This window comes from Pristiophorus japonicus, chromosome 4 (assembly GCF_044704955.1).
Source record: "Pristiophorus japonicus isolate sPriJap1 chromosome 4, sPriJap1.hap1, whole genome shotgun sequence".
NCBI classification, from domain to species: Eukaryota; Metazoa; Chordata; class Chondrichthyes; family Pristiophoridae; genus Pristiophorus; species Pristiophorus japonicus.
Window position 1 is genome coordinate 118,385,048 of NC_091980.1, and position 22,703 is coordinate 118,407,750.

At 43.2% G+C, this 22,703-nt stretch overlaps 2 protein-coding genes across 5 annotated transcripts in view; one reads left to right on the top strand and one right to left on the bottom strand.

Annotated features, from left to right (window-relative positions):
- The window catches only part of kif20a (kinesin family member 20A), a 67,345-nt gene extending 56,577 nt beyond the window's left edge, over nucleotides 1-10,768 (top strand). For all 3 annotated transcript variants that reach the window (XM_070878527.1, XM_070878526.1, XM_070878528.1), the window contains exons 16-18: nucleotides 2,613-2,704; nucleotides 6,270-6,407; nucleotides 9,013-10,768. In XM_070878527.1, coding sequence (XP_070734628.1) covers nucleotides 2,613-2,704; nucleotides 6,270-6,407; nucleotides 9,013-9,336 — 554 coding nt within the window. In that variant the 3' untranslated portion in view covers nucleotides 9,337-10,768. The remainder of the gene's footprint in view (nucleotides 1-2,612; nucleotides 2,705-6,269; nucleotides 6,408-9,012) is intronic.
- The window catches only part of cdc23 (CDC23 (cell division cycle 23, yeast, homolog)), a 60,482-nt gene that overhangs the window by 8,717 nt on the left and 29,062 nt on the right, over nucleotides 1-22,703 (bottom strand). Inside the window, exons 13-16 of one of the 2 annotated variants that reach the window (XR_011593028.1) lie at nucleotides 20,354-20,415; nucleotides 15,255-15,333; nucleotides 13,833-13,952; nucleotides 12,411-12,798 (exon numbers count right to left, since the gene is read on the bottom strand). Coding sequence is in view for 1 of the 2 variants with exons in the window: in XM_070878530.1 (XP_070734631.1) it covers nucleotides 12,631-12,798; nucleotides 13,833-13,952; nucleotides 15,255-15,333; nucleotides 20,354-20,415 (429 nt within the window). In the remaining variant the exon portion in view is untranslated. Of the gene's footprint in view, nucleotides 1-12,240; nucleotides 12,799-13,832; nucleotides 13,953-15,254; nucleotides 15,334-20,353; nucleotides 20,416-22,703 lie in introns of those variants that run through there. The other variant, XM_070878530.1, reaches the window with a different exon arrangement.

Here is a 22,703-nt window from a genome sequence, read left to right on the forward strand (position 1 = left end):
GCATTGTAGGTAGTGTAGATGAAAGCATAACATTCCAGAGAGGTATTGATAGAGTAAGTGAATGGGCAAAACTGTGGTAAATGGATTTCAATGCAGGCAAATATGGGTCATCCACTTTGGACCTAAAAAATATAGAACACAGTACTTTATAAATGGTGACAAACTAAAATCCTTGGGGATCTAGGTACATAGATCATTAAATTTCATGAACAGGTACAGAAAATGATCAAAAAAAACTAATAGAATGCTGACCTTTATTAGTGGACTAGAATACAAGGGGTGGAAGTTATGCTACAGCTATAAAAAGCCCTGGTTAGACCACACTTTGAGTATTGTGAGCAGTTTTGGGCATACAGTGGCCTTGGAAGGAGTGCAGCGTAGGTTTGCCATGATGATACCCGGACTCCAGGGGTTAAATTACAAGGAGAGATTACACAAGCTAGGATTGTATTCCCTGGAATTTAGAATGTTAAGGGGTGACTTGATTGATGTTTTCGAGATATTAAGGGGAACAGATAGGGTAGATCGAGAGAAACTATTTCTACTGGTTGGGGATTCTAGGACTAGGGGGCATAGTCTAAAAATGAGAGCCACACTTTTTCAGGAGTGAAATTAGGAAACATTTCTACACAAAGGGTGGTAGAAGTTTGGAACTCTCTTCTGAAAACAGCAATTGATGCTCGATTAATTGTTGATTTTAAAGCTGAGATTGATAGCTTTTTTGTTACCAAAATGATTGAGATCTATGGAGTTGGGTTGCAGATCAGCGATGATCTCATTGAATAACGGAACAGGCTCGAGAGGCTAAATAGCCTCCTCCTGCTCCTATGTTCCATCATGGTTGCCTTGCTGCCCTTTGTACCCTCTTGCATGCAGGGAGAGCTGTCCTCCCCCATCACCCATCACCCACCCCCCACCCTAAAAATGTGCTACTGCTGCTCAATCACTCCACTTCCCAGCATTGCAGAGCCTTGCCCATGGGGTTCCTCATTGCTGGAGTTCAGTTCATTGCAAGCAATTACAATGCAATGCTACTTTTTCATTGCACCAACGTTGTCCCTTCGAATCCCATTTGAAAACTTGCTGTAATTTCTTTGAAATTAGCGAAAAAATATACTTTTCTCTTTGTTTAGAAACCAGTGTTAATTTATTAAAATTGCATTTGGTCATTCTTTGTGCATAGTCCGTTCAAATGTTAAACAAAAACGGGAATGGCCATTTTTTTTTACATCTGTCCCTCTTGGAGGTGTCTTGTTGGCTGATGACACTAACATAAAATTTGTTTTGTTTATTCGTTCATGGGATGTGGACATCGCTGGCAAACAACATTCCCGTTAACCTGCACAGCCGTGTGGCCACGCAGTGCTCCAGGGAATCCGCGCCTGCCAATGCAATTTGAATGGTCCATGCAGCCCCATAAAGGGACCGCACAGCGCCCCCAAAAAATTAGTGTACATTGCTGGCAAGGCCAACATTTATTGCCCATCCCTAATTGTCCTCGACAAGGTGGTGGTGAGCCACCTTCTTGAACCGCTGCAGTCTGGTGTGCAGGTACTCTTGTTAGGGAGGGAGTTCCAGGATTTTGACCCAGTGACCATGAAGGAACAGTGATATATTTCCAAGTCAGGATAGTGTGTAACTTGGAGATGTGGTATTCCCATGCGCCTGCTGCCCTTGTCCTTCTAGGTGGTAGTGGTCATGGGTTTGGGAAATGCTGTCTAAGAAACCTTGGCAAATTACTGTAGTGCAACTTGTAGATGGTACACACTGCAGCCGCAGTGCAGGTGGTGGATGGGGTGCCAATCAAGCGACCTGCTTTGATCTGGATGGTGTCGAGCTTCTGGAGTGTTGTCGGAGCTGCACTTATCCAGGCAAATGGAGAGTATTCCATCATACTCCTGACTTGTGCCTTGTAGATGATGGCGGTGGGGGTGGGGGGGGTGGTCGGGCAGTGAGACGCTCGCTGCAGAATACACAGCCTCTGACCTGCTTTTGCAGCCACAGTATTTATGTGGGTGGTCCAGGTTCAGTTAAGCTTTTGGTCAATGATGACCCAACCCCCCCCCCCCCCCCCCCAGGCTGAACTACTAATGGAGGCTAACTATGGGGTTCAATGTAATGAATGTTTCCAATATCCAGTTTTAATTTTATTTCTCCTTGCATAGCAATTTTAATTGTAATAGCTTTTACTTACTGTGAACTCCATTCCACAGTTCAGTTTGCCTGTGACCTAGGTTCTAACTCCTGTGGCAGTATAAGTAATCTTTACCTGTCTGGGATCTAAATTCTGGTTCAATTTCTGTACCAGTTCTTGCATACCTGCAAGTTACAATGAACTACTTTTGTGACTAGATTTATTTTTTTTACTGGCTTAAAAAGCAGTCTCTGTCCTCTTATCTAACCTTTAAATGTCACTTTTGAAGTGGATCTCTTAATATCCTAATTTAAATGTTTGCCATCCAGACTTGTGGGAATTTCCTCAATGGAAATTTCCCTAGGACATGTGTCTTTGGAATTTAAGTCATTGCCTAGTTTGGACTAAATGTGCTTGCTGATGGCTTTTCACAAACTCAGTTTTTTTTTTGATGGGCTGTTTCTCTGCCATGTTACAGAATTGAAGCGATACAAGGACATGATCGAGCCTCCTGCTGGAATGAAACATCTTACAGTTGATGCAGACCGAAAACTAGATGAGGGACAGAGAGTGAGTGGTGCATTTCCCTCTCCGCCTAATCGAGCATAGTGGGTTTTTTCTTTAACGTTTTGTGGCCAGCAGACTGCTTGGAGAGATTTTGGGTTCCCTCACATGGCTTCATCATGGCACCACTGAGGTACTGTGATGTATTCATCCAAGCAATGTCATCAAGGGAGGGAGCCTAGCTGGAATGCTTGATGTGCAATGCTGCTGTGCGGTGATTAAGGAACAAAGTGTTGAGAAACCATTGTGGGTGAGGTGGCCTCCCAATGGTTTTACAGTTTGAGCACTTAGTCTGTTTCTTGACTGTAGTGTCCTGGCTACTTTGAAACATAAACTAGCTTGTATGTGCTACTTGTAACCTTAAAATGTGCCTATGGACTGAGACCCCATTGTACAAATGCGAACCCCTAAAAGGGAACTACAATAAATAGAATGGAATCATTGAATTTTACTGCCTAGACGGAGGCCATTCGATCCATCAAATCTGTGCCAGCTCTCTGAGTTATCCACTTAGCTCCACATTTTTCTTTCCTTCTATCCTTTCTGATTTGTCTTCAGATATTGAGACAAGGCTTGGAAATGTAGTAAACAGTGAGGAGGATAGTAGCAGATTGCAGGAGGACATAGACTGATGGTGAAATTGGCAAATGTAATTTACTGCAGAGAAGTTGGCAGACTAACTAGCAGGTTGGCAGGCTGTATTAGCTGGATACTGCAAGGATCAGTGCTTGGGCCTCCTATTTACAATTTATATTACTGACTTCGATGAAGGGACTGAGTGTAACGTATCCATGTTTGCTGATGGTACAAAGTTAGGTGGGAAAGTAAGCTGAGGAGGATGCAAACAGGCTGCAGAGAGATATAGGCAAGTTGACTGAGTGAGCAACAACATGGCAAATGGAATACAATGTGGGGAGTGTGAAGTTATCCACTTCGATAGGAAAAACAAAGAAGTAGAACATTTTTGAATGGGTAGACTGGGAAATGTTTGCATTTAGAGGCACTAGGGTATCCTTGTACATGAATCACAAAGTTAACATGCAGGTACAGCAGTTAGGAAAGCAAATAGTATGTTAGCTTTTGTTGCAAAGGGATTAGAGTATAAGAATAAAGAAGTCTTAATACAATTATGCAGGGCATTGGTGAGGCCACACCTGGAGTACTGTACAATTCTGGGGCTGGATTTTTGGCTTTTAGGATTTTGGGGTGTTAATGACAACAGGGAGGTCCTGATGCCGCCTGGAAAAAGTTTGCGCCTCAGTCAGCAAAATTGGGCAGCTGGGTCTTGAGTGTGGGGTGGAGCGGTAATGGGGGGGTTGCACACCTTTCTTAGGGTGCTAGGCCGGCTGAGCATGCGGAAATCCCAAGCTAAAGAGCCAGACTGGGAGCACAGAGGTCTCGGGAAGAGGGAAAAAAAACCCAAAACATTCCCAATACATAGCCCACGCCACCACAACATAAATCTAAAAAAATGAAAAAAACAATCCCACTTGCCTGAGGTTGCCTCACTGCAGCTGCTACAGCTTGGAACGACTGCTTTCACAAGTGTTCCCACCAGAGCATGCTATGCAGCACTACGGGTTGGGCGGGAGTCAAAAGTCAAGCCGGTATCACAACCAGGGGTGTTGCATACTGGCTCGCCTCTTCTGGCGATGATGCTCTGCACCTTGCCAAAATCGTCTCCAAAAACCCCGGCGGGGCGCTGGAAGCTGGCTGCCAGTCCAGAAAAGCTCAGTGCTGCCATTGCCATCCCTCCGGGGCAAAAACAAGCGGGCAGAAGTGGAAAATTTACCCAAGTAAAGACATACTTGCCTTCGAGGGAGTGCAATAAAGGTTCACTAGACTGGTTCCTGGGCTGAGGGGATAGTCCTGTGAGGAGAGAGTGAGTAGACTAGGCCTATATTCCCTAGAATTTAGAAGAATGAGAGGTTTTAACTAGAGCACCTATCAAATTGTTAAGGGGCTTCACAGGGTTAAGCCGAGAAAATGTTTCCCCTCGTTGGGGAATCTAGAACACAGTCACGGTCTCCGAATAAGGGGTTGCCATTTAGGAATGAGATGAGGAAAGATTGAAGATGCTGGTTCTGTTTTCTTTGGAACAAAGGAGGCTAAGGGGAGACCTGATTGAGGTGTATAAAATTATGATGGGCGTGGATAGAGTGGATATGAAGGACCTGTTTCCTTTGGCAGAGAGGTCAATAACCAGGGGGTGTAGATTTTAAAGTAATTGGGGGGAGGTTTAGGGGAGATATGAGGAGAAATGTCTTCACTCAGAGGGTGGTGGGGGTCTGGAACTCACTGCCTCAAAGGGTGGTAGAGGCAGAAACCCTCACATGTAAAAGATACTTGAAGTGCTGTAACCTACAGGGCTACGGACCAAGAGCTGGAAAGTGGAATTAGGCTGGATAGCTCTTGGTCAGCCGGTGCAGACACACTGGGCGGAAATGGCCTCCTTCTGTGCCGAAAGATTCTATGAGGAGAAATTTCATCACTCAAATCTTTGGAATTCTCTACCCCAGAAAGCTTTGGATGCTTAGTCGTTGAGTATATTCAAGATAGAGGTCGATTAAATATGGGGATAGTGCGGGAAGGTGGAGTTGAGGTAGATGATTAGCCATAATCTTATTGAATGGTGGACAGACTCAAAGGATCAAATGGCTTACTCCAGCTCCTATTTCTTGTGTTATGTTCTGTGAGGTACTGTATTTTGGAAGGGAAAAATTAAGCAAGGCAATGTAAACTAAATGACACAATTTTAATGAGTGTGCAGGAACAGAGCTGGGATTTCACACATTCAAATCATTGAAGGTGGCAGGACAAGTTGATGAGGCTTTATAAATGGAGGCATAAGAGTACAAAAGTAAGGAAATTATGGTAAACCTTTCAAATCACTGGTTAGGCCTGAGCTCAAGTATTGTGTCCAATTCTGGGAATCACACTTTAGAAAGATTGTCAAGGCCTTTGAGAGGGTGCAGAGGAGATTTATCAGGGAGGAGGAAATTCAGTTATCTGAAGAGATGAGAGAAGCTGGGATTGTTCTCAGAGCAAAGAAGGTTAAGAGGAGATTTAATAGAGATGCTCAAAATGATGAGGGATTTTGATAGAGTAGATAGGGAGAAATGGTTTCCAGTGATGGGAGGGTCAGTAATCAGAGGGGACAAATTTAAGATAAGAAAAAGACATGAGATGAAAATTTTGTTTAATGCAGTAAGTTATGATCTGGATTATACTACTTGAAGGTGGCAGCAGATTCAATAATAGCTTTTAAATAGGAATTAGCTATGTATTTAAAAAGGAAACGTTTGCAGGGCTATGGGGAAAGATCAGGGGAGTGGGATTAAGTGGTATCTCTGACAGCCAGCACAGGCAGGATGGGCCAAATGGCCACCTGTGCTACACAATTCTATGATTGATTGATCCCTTCTTTAAAAACTGTTACAGGTTCTTCTTGCACTACTGTTTCTGCCAGGACATTCTCGATCCTAATAACCGTCTGCTTTAGTAAAAATTCTCCATACTTCATCTTCATTTTGGCAGAGATTTCCAATTAATGTATCTCATTAATTTTCAGGCTGCAAAAGCCCTGCAGAACGAGCTACAGAAAATAGGGCAGGCACTGCAGGCATCAGAGAGAGCGTGTTGCCACAAAACTGGAGCTGAGAAACTACGGCGGACTCTAGCCAAATGTGAAGACCTAATCGTAAAACAGGTGTGTTGACAATTATCCTTTGACTATAAGCCAGTGGCAACCCCCAGCCACATTGATCTTGGTTCAATACAGATTTCAAAAATGTAAATAGAAATGGGGATAAATGTTCAAAGCATTTGTTCAGCCAAATTGTCTCAAGTTTTTTTTGGTGGGTGGGGGGCAGAATTTTACGGTCGGCGGCCACAACTAGAAAAGCTCTTTTTTTTTTAAATGTTAAATGATAACGTGTATTTTACTTAATTGCTACCTATGGCGCTCTCTTGCTTGTGGATCTGTTCTCTTGTCGGCCTTGTTTTTGATGCAACAGCTTTTGCTTGGTTCCCCCAAAAAATCAGCAATTACTTGGTGTTTTTTTAAGCTTTAAATTTTAGATGGTGGTGGTGGAGGACCACTTTGTGTATAGCCAGGATTTGCTAATCAACATAGTAATGGATCATTTATATTGGATGCTAATCGATCCATCAGCTGCAAGAAAGAATCCTGCTGAAACCACTCTTATTACAAAACCGGGGTCAAACAGGGCTGCGTCATCGCCCCGACTCTCCTCAATCTTTCTCGCCACTATGCTCCACCTGACAGTCAACAAGCTCCCCGCTGGAATGGAACTAAACTACAGAACCAGTGGGAACCTGTTCAACCTGCGCCGTCTCCAGGCCAGATCCAAGACCACCCCAACCTCTGTCGTTGAGATACAGTACGCGGACGACGCCTGCATCTGCGCACGTACGGAGGCTGAACTCCAGGACATAGTCAATGTATTTACTGAGGCGTACGAAAGCATAGGCCTTGTGCTAAACCTCCGTAAGACAAAGGTCTTCCACTAGCCTGTCCTCGCCGCACAGCACTGCCCCCCCACCCACCAGGATCCACTACACAGCCCTGGACACCGTGGACCACTTCCTGTATCTCGGGATCCTCCTATTAACAAGAGCAGGCATCGACGACGAGATCCAACACCGCCTCCAGTGCAGCCTTTGGCTGCCTGAGGAAGAGAGTGTTTGAAGACCAGGCCCTCAAAACTGCCACCAAGCTCATGGTCTACAGGGCTGTAGTAATACCCGCCCTTCTGTATGGTTCAGAGACATGGACCATGTACAGTAGACACCAAGTAGCTGGAAAAATATCACTAATGATGTCTCAGCAAGATCCTACAAATCCCCTGGGAGGACAGACGCACCAACATCAGCGTCCTTGTCCAGGCTAACATCCCCAGCATTGAAGCACTGACCACACTCGATCAGCTCTGCTGGGCAGGCCACATAATTCGCGTGCCAGACACGAGACTCCCAAAGCAAGTGCTCTACTCTGAACTCATTCACGGCAAACGAGCCAAAGGTGGGCAGCGGAAACGCTACAAGGACACCCACAAAGCCTCCCTGGTAAAGTGCGATATCCCCACTGACATCTGGGAGTCCCTGGCCAAAGACTGCCCGAAGTGGAGGAAGTGCATCCGGGAGGGCGCTGAGCATCTCTAGTCTCAACGCCGAGAGCGTGCAGAAATCAAGCGCAGGCTGTGGCTCTCTTGGACTGCCCAACCACCAAAGAACTCGCTTCAGGAGTGGAAGCAAGTCTTCCTCTATTCCAAGGGACTGCTTATGATGATTACAAAACCGCAGTTCTAATATTTACACATTGCGTGCATTTGTATCTAACTGCCTGCATTGGAAAATAAGATGAAACTGTTATTTCAAATTTAATTGTCTTAACTATAATTAAGATTTTACACCTACTTTTCAGTCTCTCTGCCTTGCTACTTAATCTGGATTGTGAGCATTTTGAGTCGTTTGTGATTCTAGCTGATTTATAATCACTGCCTAGTCAGCTGTAGACAGCATTCCCTAATGAAGGTGATTTGGCCAGAGAGATTGAGAATAAAGCTGACGAATGTGTTGAAGGGACATAGCTACACCCATATAGAGCGTGCTCTCTCATATTACTCACATGGATGTTATGGAGGAATCTGGGTTCACATCTAGACCATGGTAATTTATCTTCAAAGGCTGCCGAGTCTCTTCGTGGTACAATTCTATGAGTGCCACCAGTCCTCGGTTACCCTGTTGAAATGGCTATTCTTCATGTCAGTAAATTATTTGATCATTGGAGGGCATTCCAGTTGTTGCCTCATATCCACACATGTATCTTTTGCAGCAGGAGTCATTGATTAGTGTCAGGATTTGCAACCTTTTTTCCCTCTTCAAGGGTGCAGAGTCTAATTGTACCTCAACTGCTCTTCTGGCTGAAAATGAGTTAAGTCAGCACAGACCAGAAATCCAAATTAAGGTCCGCTAGTTTGTATGGCTGAACACAATGCCTGGCTATGCTTTTAGCAACTGGGCTTTTCACTTGTTGACTTCCTGGTCCCAACCACATTGCTGTGAGAAGCTGCTAAGCAAAGATCTAGCACTTTTACTGAGCAGAGTTGTTATCCTGGGGCTGAAACTGCATGTTGCAATTTTAGAATGGTTCCCCTACACACACTGCTGGTCAGGAATTTGTCAAGGGAAGCCAAATGTTTTTGGGGAGAAAAAATTTGGGGTGCGAGTACATTTAGGGCATTTAATTTACACTGTAGAAAACTAAATTGAAGAGTTTTTCTTACTGACAGGATCACACCTTGGCAGAGCTGCAGAACCTGATGATTGTGCTAAAATTGGACCTGAAGAAAAAAAATGCATGCATCGCGGAACAGTATCACACGGTCCGGCAGCTCCGGGACGGTGTGGGCTGCAACAAGCGTCGCTGTGCTGGCAATATCGAAAATCAACCACCCCCAGAGAAGAAGCCATTCCTAACTGGTCTCCTGACCCCACTGAGACGTGCCCAGCAGCAGCAAAGCAATGACAATCCCTCCAATTATATTCTGCGATCCCGGGCAAGACTGGACAAGCCACTTCATCTCTGGAGTGGAAAATATCGAGTAAACTATTAGGGGAGTCATGGTCAGCTGGTTTTGCAGATATTTTTTAAAAAGCATCTTATTTGGAAATTAGGTCCAGTGAAATATATTTACACGCGATGACTTCCTGGTGTTTGCTCTGTTTTTATAACCTTGTGGTGATCCAATTTTTGGCAAAAGATTTGCATGGGATTGAGTGGCAATATGCTGGGAGATATGTGCCAGAAGTTATATGATCATTGGTTTTTATGCTGCTTGAAGAATCCACTCTTCAACCTGTTGTTTTTTTATATCTGGCCAGTATTTGTTCTTTGTAGCCATTTATTCAAATGTGGGTTTCAGTCTTGCTCTACACAAGACAGCCAATAAAGTTCAAGGAACAGTGGACTCTATTAATGCATTAGATATTTTGTAGGGAATATATTGTGTAAGGGTGAGTATAGGTAGAGATTGTATCCTCATCTGTCCTGACAGATTGAGATTCCCATTTTTTTTTAAACCTTGGAATTGAGAATTTTCTTTGGTCCAGTATGTTTTGTATAGAAGATTTGGATGGTTTTATTTGAGTTGAGTGCTGGATCTTGTGTTGTATTTGAATCTGCTATATGTGAATTAAGACTAGCTATTTAACCAACACTTTTTTGTCTCCTTTTAAGATATATATCTTGTATGAATGTTACTAAATTTCAATAAAGCCATATGTGTGAGTGTGGGGTGCTTCCTGTATATTCCAAAGATATTCACTTGAAGGGAAAGTTTTGCATCAAAAAATGTAAATTCAGTCTTTGTCCCTTTTTTTAAATAAGCTTCCACATGCTTTTTCTGAAAGTTTGAACAGTGCCTTGTATTGTAAAATGCTTTAACAGAACTAAGTAATTCCTCCATGTAATTGTACATGAGTGGCATTTACAGCAGATGCAACTTTGAAATTAAAATGGCATTGTGGAGTGGTACAATATTAGCTTAAAAATGCAGTGATGGTGCTTGTGATGTTCATTTTTAAACATGATTAGAACTGGAGCCAAATTGCAGTACTTGCTGCATGTATCTTCATTCTGCTGGGCAATTATTTCTTTACCCTGTTTTGATTTAAGGCAGTCTCTTAAAATACTGTCTTCATACTACATATGTAACCCTTGGACGACATGAGTCATTGTGCCTGATATACCAAAGAAATGAAGTCAGTAATAAGTGAAAATTTAAGCAAGCAGATTGTTCAGATGTATCACTCCTGCTATGATATTGTGAACAGGGCAGTTCCTGCAGAGCATAAGAATGTCTGCTTTGGTTGACTGAGGTTACTTTATTGTATTCCACAAGGATAAATTTGTTTGTAAAATGCAAAAGGTAATTTTGTACACTTGTACTTTACACACTACTGTATTAGTATAACTTTAAATATTTTTTGAAATGTCTACTCACCCTCTTGTCTCTTGCTATATCCATGTGAAATGAGGGAAATTAAAATTGAGTTTCATCTACAATTTGTAATTATTTTTATGAAAAATGACCCATGTTCTAAAGTACATAATGGTGTATCTTGCTCTTGGTACACTGCACATCTAGCACACCATCTGCATTGAGTGAGGAGTTCAGAGATGTCCTTGATTCTTAGGAGTTGCTGCTGATTTGTGAAATGAGCAAACCTTACTCAACCTATAAAGGAGTAGTAGAGTTCTGATTGCCAATATTTTTTCCGGATGTTGTTTAACATTCTTCTATAAAGTCAGATACTGATGGACTGTGGCTATAAAAATGAAGTTAATTAAATTTTTAATTAATTCATGGGATGTGGGCATCAGAGGCAATGCCAGCATTTATTACTCATAATTTCCCTTGAAGATGGTGGTGCTAAGCTGCCACCTTGAATTGCTGCAGTCAGTGTGGTGACAGGTATACTTTGTAATAGTGGTTTAATACAACTGAGTGGCTTGCTAGGCCAGTTAAGAGGGAAGTTGGCTATGGGCCTGGAGTTGCAGATAGACCAGACCAGGTCCTGATGGCAGATTTCTTTCCTCAAGGGTTTTCCAACAATCCAGTACATAACTTTTTATCCCAAATTTATTTAACTGAATTTAAATTCCTCAGCTGCTGTGGTGGGATTTGAACTCAATTCTTTAGATTATTACATAACCACTAAACTACCATTCCTGTGAATTGTTTAATGGTCTGCCATTGGAGGTGTTCACTGGCCAGGTGAAAAGGTGAGCGTTCTGCAGGATTGACTGGATGTACCTGTCCCCTCATATTTAGTTAGCTGAGAATTCTTGAGCAAGAGGAATTTGGGTGGGGGGTCCATTTATACAACAGGAGAAAGTTAGCTGTAACAAAGTTGTAAGAATTTGGTACATCTTCAGTGAAAGAAATCCTCAAGTAGGACCTGAAGTGCACTATTTAATAAACATGTTTAATATTTACACATGCAGATACTTGGACATTATGCAGTACACTTAAAGATAATCTGTTTCCCATGAAATACAAAATCCAACTGTCCTTTCTCTAAATCAATAGCTAGTGAGCAGGTTTAAGTTTCTTCCCTTTGCCAGTAGAGCAGCAGCAGCAGCACTGACTTTTTTTAAATAGGGAATTGGCCACATATTACAGGGAATGCAGACAAAGAATAGCAGCAACTTATTTGACTAGCTAAACACAATCCTCTCGTAATGTCATCTCCATCCTTTACATACACTCCTCTCTACCCCCAAAAGTACTGACTGGACTTCAATTGTAGCACTGCATCAGCTAACTGCACAGATCAGGCGATGAACCGGCCACCTTCCTGGTCTATATGCCTTAGCTGTGCATGGAGGAGCAGTGTTTTACACCATACATATCAACTATTGCAATGTGTCCACATACTCAACTTTTTGAATTTCTAACACCATACATTTCATTATTTTTGCTTTGCCATTACATGACTGTACAGCCTGAAAAGAATCAAAGTACCACCACAGATATTTATTGCTGGCTTGTAGCACAGTGCATCATGGCTTTCTTCATGACCAGATCGGGGGCTGCTGGTTACATGTGCATTAGGGTGAATCTAATAGACACAGCAGTTGTTTTCAAAGCACAGCAACAAAGATAGCAAACCAACTTTCACTTGCCTCTGACATCGGTGGTTATGAAGACATTTGAGGATCTCATTTAGCAAAGCACCATGTAGTTTGAAGAGTAGTAGAGTCAGATTGAGCAAATGGGGAGGGAGGGGTGACGAATCTATCAATTTAAATCCACACAGGAGTTGAACTTTCTTAGCTACTGAGATGTTGAGGCTGTAATGGGAAGAGTCAGTCACGTTGGTTTCAGATAGTAGCACTGACATTTTCATGGAGTGATGGAAGATAGGTTGAGTGGAGGTAGTTTTACAGAGGGGGTGTTGACTCCAGGGACAAATGTCCGTGATACATCGGCAGACATGGGTGTTAGTGGCACATCACCCTGGCTACGAAGCTGTGAAATCTGTCTGAGCAAAGCTTTTCCTTCTTCTCTGGTCTGGAACAAATCAGAATATTTAAGTCCAAAAATGTACTGCCCAACCTAAGTCAAAGGCAATAATGGTCTTTTATTAAAAAATCAACTTGTATTAATAGCAAGATCAGCTCATTTGTATAACCAGTTTGAAATATTTAAGAACAAACTTACAATATATATTGTCCTTCACTACCTCAGGATATTCCAAATTACTTTACAACCATTGGCTGTAGTTACTGTTGTAATTCAGGTCCCACCCACCCCTTCCCTCAACGACTATTTGGCCCATCTGTGACAGACTGTGGTTCTTGTATTGGACTGTACAGCCACCTAAGAACTCATGCTAAGAGTAGAAGCAAGTCTTCCTCGATTCCGAGGGACTGGCTATGGTGAAGAAACATAGCAAGGTCCTACAAACCAAAATGAAATCCTGTTTTAGGTGCTGGTTAAGGGATAAATTATTGGCCTTGACAGCAGAACTCCCTTGCTCTTTTTTGAATAGTGCCATATGTCCCGAGAGGTCAGATGAGCAGAAAGAAGGGCAAGGTGAGCATACTTGCAATCGTCAGCACATAAGTGAAGTGCTATCAAGTTAAAGTCTGTGCCAGGTGGTGTGTTTTGGTAGCCATAGAAGCCAGATTCCCAATAGCTTACTCGAGCAATCCACCAACAGTGACTGGCTGATTGATGTAATTCTGCTTTATCAGCTGGCAGCATTGTTGAGCCTCTTGAAGAAATGAGAGTGTTCCACTTGGTCAGAACTAGCCTAGACCGGTGCTATTTATGATTTGGGTTATCTTTCTAAAATTCTTAAAAGCTGATAACACCAGGTCTTTTAAATGAAAGATATTGAAATGAGTGTTTCCTACAGATCAAATGTCATGAACGTTAGCAGAAGAGACTTGCATCATGTTACTGGAATACAAGGACAAGTCTGACATTGCTTTAGTCAGTTATAAGATCTGGAAACTAAAACTAGTTCCCTCATTGCCACCTGCATCCAGCCAGCCAGCAAATTCCCTGAAATGGCTACTATAAAAAGACTTCAGACTTACATCATTGTAATCACAACACTTCTGTGCGCAGACTGATGCCTCATCCCACTGCTTACATTTGAAATAATACTGTGCTAGGGCTCGCAATGCAGTGCTCATTTCATGATGCTCCAGAATCTCCTAAGGATTTGAACAAAAATTAGTTAGTCCAGGGAATGACAAAACAAAGCTACTTATTTTTCATTTGTATGCATTTGGAATGACTTTCTGTGGAACAATGCAAAATGATTCTACCTATAATTCAGGTTTTAAGAGAATAAGCTATTCACTTAAACAGCTATAAGCTCCTAAAAACAAGTGATTACTTTTTTGCATTCAGAATTAAAACTAGGATAGTGCAGAGTTGCTCTCCTCTTCCTCACCTCACCCATGCGGCAAATTGCATTTCTGTAAATAAAATATATATTTTTTAAACAGAAGTGATTTTTTAATGTCTTTCTTTTTCTTTCCCTCCCTCTCCTCCTAAAAAGCTAGTACAGTTTGAACCTCCCTCGTCCAGAACCATTCCCAGCCACCGCATGGCGCATGCGCAGAACTCTGACATTAACAAATTGAAGTCCTTCCTCGCTGACGGCTCCCGCAATCGCTGGCCTGACCCCTGATCTCTCTGCCGCACTCCTAGCCCCAAGTCCGGCAGCCCCGATATCCCCTTGCTCAGTATCTGTACCATCTAATTTAACATGACCACTCCGCGTCCGGAAAAATCCCTTAGCCAGGCCAGGTCCCGAGGGTTCGGAATAAGGGAGGTTTCAACGTGTATTAGTAATGGTGACCATGAAAATACCAGATTGTTGTAAAAACCTATCTGGTTCACTAATATTCTTTAGGGTAGGAAATCTGCCATCCTTACCTAGTCTGGCCTATGTGACTCCAGACCCACGGCAATGTGGTTGACTCTTAACTGCTCTCTGCATTTGCAACTCTCCACCACCTTCTGAAGGACAATTAGGGATGGGTAATAAATGTTGGCCTTGCCAGTGCCACCCGCATCCCATGAACAAATAAATAAATAAAATCCATGCCTTTCTAAATGGTGATTTATACTGTCCCTCAGAATTTTTTCCAATTTGCCTACTACTGGGGTTAAGCTGACTGGCTTGTATTTACTCGGTCTATTCCTTTCTCCCTTTTTAAACAATGGTACAATGTTAGCAGTCCTCTGGCACCACACCTGTAGCTAGATAGGATTAGAAAATGGTCAGAGCTTTCGCTGTTTCCTCCCTTGCTTCTCTTAACAGCCTGGGATACATTTCAGTACCTACTGGAGGGCAAGGTCTAAAGTTTCCCTTTTAAACTTGATTGCAAATGAAACCCTAGCATTTTAAATGCTGCCATGGATCTAAAGCAACAGAAGCAATATAATCTATGCTAGTTTGGGCCTGCCAGTGCCAGCTCCACATGAACCCTGGAGAAGAGACTTACCCCGCAAGCACAGATGTCTTGGACATATTTGATGTAGCACTGAGCCGCTTGATCTGATTCACCCAACTGTTCGTGAATTCTGCAACATTATGGAAGGAAACAGACATTAAAGCAGTATGAACTAAATAAGCTCTGTGGCCCCTGCACTAGCAATGCTGGGAACATTGGACTATACCAAGTGAAACCCCAAATGACTGAAGGCTCTTTGCAGTGAGCCGTTTTGTTTATACTCCCCCTACGAATTCCACAATTTAGTGTAATTTCTATTCTACTACAAACAGATTAAATTTCCTTGCGTAAAAAATTCTCAACATAGCAGGATACCACCGAGATCTCAGACTTGGGAAACACATGCAAACAAAGTGGTGCTTAATGTTTCCTGGTGTCAGATCCTCTATTTAGACCCCATCCGGAAGGCAGTGTATTGTTATAGAGCAGAGGCACATTGATTTGATTTATCTTATGCCACTGAGTTTACAATCTTGGTTGTATTTCCCCCAGGTCACTGCAGACCATTTCTCAGCAACTGGTTAAGAATGGAACTGACAGTTATGAGGGCAGGTCAGTCAATAGTGGGATATAAATGGTCCAGGGAGACCATGGTTTAAAAACCACTCACTTTTTTTCCCTCACCAATTTTCTCTTCTGCGGTACTGGCTTCTTGCGATGCAGTTTCACAGGTACCAGCCCACCTCATCTATCTTACCAAGTGGTCAATCCTCATCTGTGAGCCTTCATTCTTCTAAATTCTATGTGCCCTCATGACCTTTCCGAGTTCATCCTGTCCATGAGACCCACTTTCAGCTCCCCTGACCCTATTCCCACCAAACTGCTGACCACCCAACTTCCTTTTCTGGCTCCCATGTTAGCTGTCATTGTTAACAGTTCGCTCTACTCGAGTACGGGCCAGCTCTCCCTCAAATCTGCCCTCCTCAAAAAACCAACCCTCGATCCCTCTGTCCTTGTAAACTACCGCCCCATCTCCAACCTCCCTTTCCTCTCAAGTCCTTGAACGTGTTGTCGCCTCCCAAATCCGTGCCCACCTTTCCTGTAATTCCATGTTTGAATCCCTCCAATCCAGTTTCCCCGCCTGCCACAGTACCGAACCGGCTCTCATCAAAGTCACAAATAGCATCCTTTGTGAATCTGACAACAAAGACAAACTATCCCCCCTCGTCCTTCTTGACTTGTTTGCAACCTTTGACACGGTTCACCACTCTATTCCTCTCCACTGACATCGGACTGCACTTGCCTGGTTCCATTCTTTATCTATCGAATCATAGCCAGAAAATCACCTGCAACAGCTTCTCTTCCCGCCCCTGCATCGTTACCTCTGGTGTCCCCCAAGGATCTATCCTTGACCCCCTCCTATTTCTCATCCTATATGTTGTCCCTTGGCGACATCATCTGGAAGCACAGCATCAGTTTTAACATGTATGCTGATGACACCCAGCTCTACCTCACCACCACTTCACTCGACCCCTCCATGGTCTCTAAATTGTCAGACTGCTTGTCCAACATCCAGTTCTGGATGAGCAGAAATTTTCTCCAATTGAATATTGGGAAGACCGAAGCCATTGTTTTAGGTCCCTGCCACAAACTCCATTCCTCTCCCCAACTCCTGCCTGAGGCTGAACCAGACTGTTCGCAACCTTGGTGTCATATTTGACTCGGATATAAGCTTTCAACCACATATCTGCTGCATAACTAAGACCACCTATTTCCATCTCTGTAACATCCGCCCTTGCCTCAGCCCCTCTGCCGCTGAAGCCCTCATCCATGCCTTTGTAACCTCCAGATTTGAATATTCCAACGCACTCTTGGCTGGCCTCCCACATTCTACCCTACGTAAACTAGAGATGATCCAAAGCTCGATCCTAACTCGCAGCAAGTCCCGCTCACCCATCACCCCTGTGCTCGCTGACCTACATTAGCTTCCGGTTAAGCAACACCTCTTTCAAAATTCTCATCCTTATTTTCAAATCCCTCCATGGCCTTGCCCCTCCCTATCTCTAATCTCCTCCAACCCCACAACCACCCCCCACTGTCCCGAGATGTCTGCACTCCCCTAATTCTGCCCTCGTAAGCATCCCTGATTGTAATCGCTCAATCATTGGTGGCCGTGCCTTCTGTTGCCTAGGCCCCAAGCTTTGGAACTCCCTGCCTAAATCTCTCTGCCTGTCTACCTCTCTTTCCTCCTTCAAAACACTCCGTAAAACCACCCAGCGCTAATTTCTACTTGTGCAGCTCGGTGTCAAATTTTTATTGATAATACTCTTATGAAGCGCCTACGTTAAAGGCACTATATAAATACAGTTTGTTGTTACCAACTGCTAACCACTGATAGATCTTTCACTATTTATCCTCTCAAAACTTTTCAGAATTTTGAAAACCTGTCACCTGAACCTTCTCGGTTCTATTGAAAAATGCTCCAGCTTTTCACGCCTTCATGGCTAGAACCGACCATTCAAGTGAATCTTCACTAACCTTCCATGACTGTTTTCACAAAGGAGAGGGGCAATGCAGACATTGCTATCGGGGAGAAGGAGTGTGAAATATTAGATGAAATAAACATAGTAGGAGAGGAGGTATTAAGGGGTTTAGTAGCTTTGAAAGTGGATAAGTCCCCAGGCCCAGATAAAATGTATCCCAGGCTGTTAAGCGAAGCAAGAGAGGAAATAGTAGAGGCTTTCACCATCATTTTCCCATCCTGGCTTCAGGTGTGGTGCCAGAGGACTGGAGGATTGCTAATGTGCTACCTCTGTTTAAGAAGGGAGAACATAAGAACATAAGAAATAGCAGGAGTAGGCCATATGGCCCCTCGAGCCTGCTCCACCATTTAATACGATTATGGCTGATCCAATCATGGACTCCGGTCCACTTCCCTGCCCGCTCCCCATAACCCCTTATAAGAAATAGACCGAATAATTACAGGCCAGCCAGCCTAACCTCGGTTGTGGGAAAATTATTGGAAAACATTCTGAAGGACAGAATAAATCTGCATTTAGAAAGACACGGATTAATCAAGGACAGTCAGCACGATTTGTTAAGGGAAGGTCGTGTCTGACCAACTTGATTTAATTTTTTGAGGCGGTACCAAGGAGGGTCGATGAGGATAGTGCGTTTGATGATGTGTATATGGATTTCAGCAAGGCTTTTCACAAGGTCCCATATGGCAGACTGGTCACCAAAGTAAAAGCCCATGGGATCTAGGGCAAACTGGATCCAAAATTGGCTCAAATGCAGGAAACAGAGGGTAATGATTGATGGGTGCTTTTGTGACTGGAAGGATGTTTCTAGTGAGGTTCTGTAGGGCTCAGTACTAGATCCATTGCTTTTTGTGGTTATACATCAATGATCTAGACTTGAATATAGGGGGTATGATTAAGAAGTTTGCAGATGATATTAAAATAGCTGTGTGATTGATAATGACGAAGAAAGCTGTAGACTGCAGGAAGATATCAATCAACTGGTCAGAACAGTGGCAAATGGAATTTAATCCGGACAAGTGTGAGGTAATGCATTTGGGGAGGGCTAACAAGGAAAGGGAATACACAGTAAATGGCAGGACACTGAGAAGTATAGAGGAACAAAGGGACTTTGGAGTGCATGTCCACAAATTCCCAAAGGTAACAGGCCAGGTGGATAAGGTGGTTAAGAAGGCATACGGAATTCTTGCCTTTATTAGCCGAGGCATAGAATACAAGAGCAGGGGGGTGGGGGGGGGGGGTTATGCTTGAACTGTATAAAACACTAGTTAGGCCACAGCTGGAGTACTGCGTGCAGTTCTGGTCACCACATTACAGGAAGGATGTGATTGCACTGGAGAGGGTACAGAGGAGATTTACGAGGATGTTGTCAAGTGGAAAATCTTAGCTATGAGGACAGATTGGATAGGCTGGGTTTGTTTTCCTTGGAACAGAGGAGGCTGAGGGGAGACCTCATTGAGGTGTATAAAATTATGAGGGACCTAGATATAGTGGATAGAAAGGGCCATATTTCCCTTAGCAGAGGGGTCAACAACCAGAGGGCATAAATTTAAAGTAATTGGTAGAAGGTTTTGAGGGGATATTTCTTCACCCAGAGGTTGTGGAGGTCTGGAACTCACTGCCTGAAAGGGTGGTAGAGGCAGAAATCCTCACCACATTTAAAAAGTACTTGGATGTGCACCTGAAGTGCGGTAACCTGCAGGGTTAGAGTGAGAATGTGTAAAGAAGGGTTGCGAATGTGGTAGATGGATAGAGAATGTGGCAAAAGGATGGAGATAGGGAATCATGGGAAAATAGCTAAAGAAATGTCAAGATGCAGACAACTGCAGAATCGACAGAAAAAAAGGGGTTACCAAGAGTTGAAGTTGAGGTTAAACACGGGTCATGAGAAAGACGCAAGGCGGCACAAAGAAAGAAAGCAATCCTAGATAGGAGGAGAAAAGTAATGGCTTTTACTGATAAGGAGGAAGGGAAACTAATTGGGTTCTTTACTGATAAGGGAAGACAGTGTAGCAAAGCTATAACTAACCTGACCCTGACACCAGCCCTAATTGGGAAACTTTCTTGCCTGCCATTGGACGTACTCGGCGGGGGAGGCAGAAAGAGATTGGATAGACCAAGTGCTAATCAAATGTGTTCTGTTTTGAAAATGTATAACTGTTGTTGTGTCGCGCTGAAAAGGGGCTTGTCCAGGGGAAGGTAAACAGGCTCTGATTGAGAGTGTCCCTTTGTCTTGACAAGTCCCGGCCGGAGAATCTTCAATAAAGGTCTTTTACAGAAAAGGCAGCAAGGTGTTCGGGTGTCAGTGTATTCGCTGAAACAGATTGAGGGAAAAAGAATCCGTATCAACAAGAGACCTAGAGCTGGAAAGTGGGATTAGGCTGGATAGCCTCTTGTTGGCTGGCACGATGGACCAAAATGGCCTCCTTCCGTGCTGTAAATTTCTATGATTACACTCCCTTTGGAAAAATAAAAACAGACTTCCTCACAACTACTGGAAATGAATACATTTAATTACAAAATAGTCTGCTTGAAACTTTCACCCTTTTATTAGGACTGTTCCAAATCATTTGCAATGCATTAACCGCTCCCCACAGATTAAGTACCTACTTTGCTAGTTTCACCAAAGCCATTTTCTCTACATCGCCAACAGAAAACGCCCTCCAGTAACACTGCCAATGAAAAATAGAAAAGATAAGTAATTAGTTTAATTTCAGGAGACTCTAGCGAGTAGGCTGGACAGCATAGAATCATAGAACAGGAGCAGGCCATTTAGCCCCTCAAGCCTGTTCCGCCATTTAATGAGATCATCGCTGATTTGCGACCTAACTCCATATGCATGCCTTTGGCCCATATCTCTTAATACCATTGGTTAATAAAAATCTATTAAGCTCAGATTTAAAATTGATAACTTCATGGTGGGGCGGGCAATAATCAAGGGAATAATGGAGGCATGTGAAAAAGGAACGGCAGTAGTCATGGGGGATTTTAACCTACATATGGATTGGTCAAATCAAATCGCACGGGGTAGCCTGGAGGAGGAATTCATAGAATGCATACGGGATTGTTTCTTAGAACAGTATGTTACAGAACCGACAAGGGAGCAAGCTATCTTAGATCTGGTCCTGTGTAATGAGACAGGAAAAATAAACGATCTCCAAGTAAAAGATCCTCTCGGAATGAGTGATCACAGTATGGTTGAATTTGTAATACAGATTGAGGGTGAGGAAGTTGTGTCAGAAACGAGCGTACTATGCTTAAACAAAGGGGACTACAGTGGGATGAGGGCAGAGTTGGCTAAAGTAGACTGGAAACAAAGACTAAACGGTGTATAAGGTGGCCAAGGTTAGTGGGAAACTAGAAGATTGGGAAAATTTTAAACAACAGCTAAGAATGACTAAAAAAGCAATAAAGAAAGGAAAGATAGATTAAAAAGGTAAACTTGCGCAAAACATAAAAATAGATAGTAAAAGCTTTTACAGATATATAAAAACGGAAAAGAGTGACTAATGTAAATGTTGGTCCCTTAGAAGATGAGAAGGGGGATTTAATAATGGGAAATGTGGAAATGGCTGAGACCTTAAACAATTATTTTGCTTCGTTCTTCACAGTGGAAGACACAAAAACCATGCCAAAAATGGCTGGTCACAGGAATGTGGGAAGGGAGGACATTGAGACAATCATGATCACTAGGGGGGTAGTGCTGGACAGGCTAATGGGACTCAAGGTAGACAAGTCCCCTGGTCCTGATGAAATGCATCCCAGGGTATTAAAAGAGATGGCGGAAGTTATAGCAGATGCATTTATTATAATCTACCAAAATTCTCTGGACTCTGGGGAGGTACCAGCAGCTAATGTAACGCCTCTGTTTAAAAAAGGAGGCAGACAAAAGGCAGGTAACTATAGGCCGGTTAGTTTAACATCTGTAGTGGGAAAAATGCTTGAAACTATTAAGGAAGAAATAGCGGGACATCTAGATAGGAATAGTGCAATCAAGCAGACGCAGCATGGATTCATGAAGGGGAAATCATGTTTAACTAATTTACTGGAATTCTTTGAGGATATAACGAGCATGGTGGATAGAGATGTACCAATGGATGTGGTGTATTTAGATTTCCAAAAGGCATTCGATAAGGTGCCACACAAAAGGTTACTGCAGAAGATAGAGGTACGCGGAGTCAGAGGAAATGTATTAGCATGGATAGAGAATTGGCTGGCGAACAGAAAGCAGAGAGTCGGGATAAATGGGTACTTTTCAGGTTGAAAATCGGTGGTTAGTGGTGTGCCACAGGGATCGGTGCTGGCACCACAACTATTTACAATATACATAGATGACCTGGAAGAGGGGACAGAGTGTAGTGTAACAAAATTTGCAGATGACACAAAGATTAGTGGGAAAGCGGGTTGTGTAGAGGACACAGAGAGGCTGCAAAGAGATTTGGATAGGTTAAGCGAATGGGCTAAGATTTGGCAGATGGAATACAATGTCGGAAAGTGCGAGGTCATCCATCTTGGGAAAAAAACAGTAAAAAGGGAATATTATTTGAATGGGGAGAAATTACAACATGCTGAGGTGCAGAGGGACCTGGGGGTCCTTGTGCATGAATCCCAAAAAGTTAGTTTGTAGGTGCAGCAGGTAATCAGGAAGGCGAATGGAATGTTGGCCTTCATTGCGAGAGGGATGGAGTACAAAAGCAGGGAGGTCCTGCTGCAACTGTATAGGGTATTGGGTGAGGCCGCACCTGGAGTACTGCGTGCAGTTTTGGTCACCTTACTTAAGGAAGGATATACTGGCTTTGAAGGGGGTACAGAGACGATTCACTAGGCTGATTCTGGAGATGAGGGGGTTACCTTATGATGATAGATTGAGTAGACTGGGTCTTTACTCGTTGGAATTCAGAAGAATAAGGGGTGATCTTATAGAAACATTTAGAATAATTAAAACCGAGTTGAGAAGGAA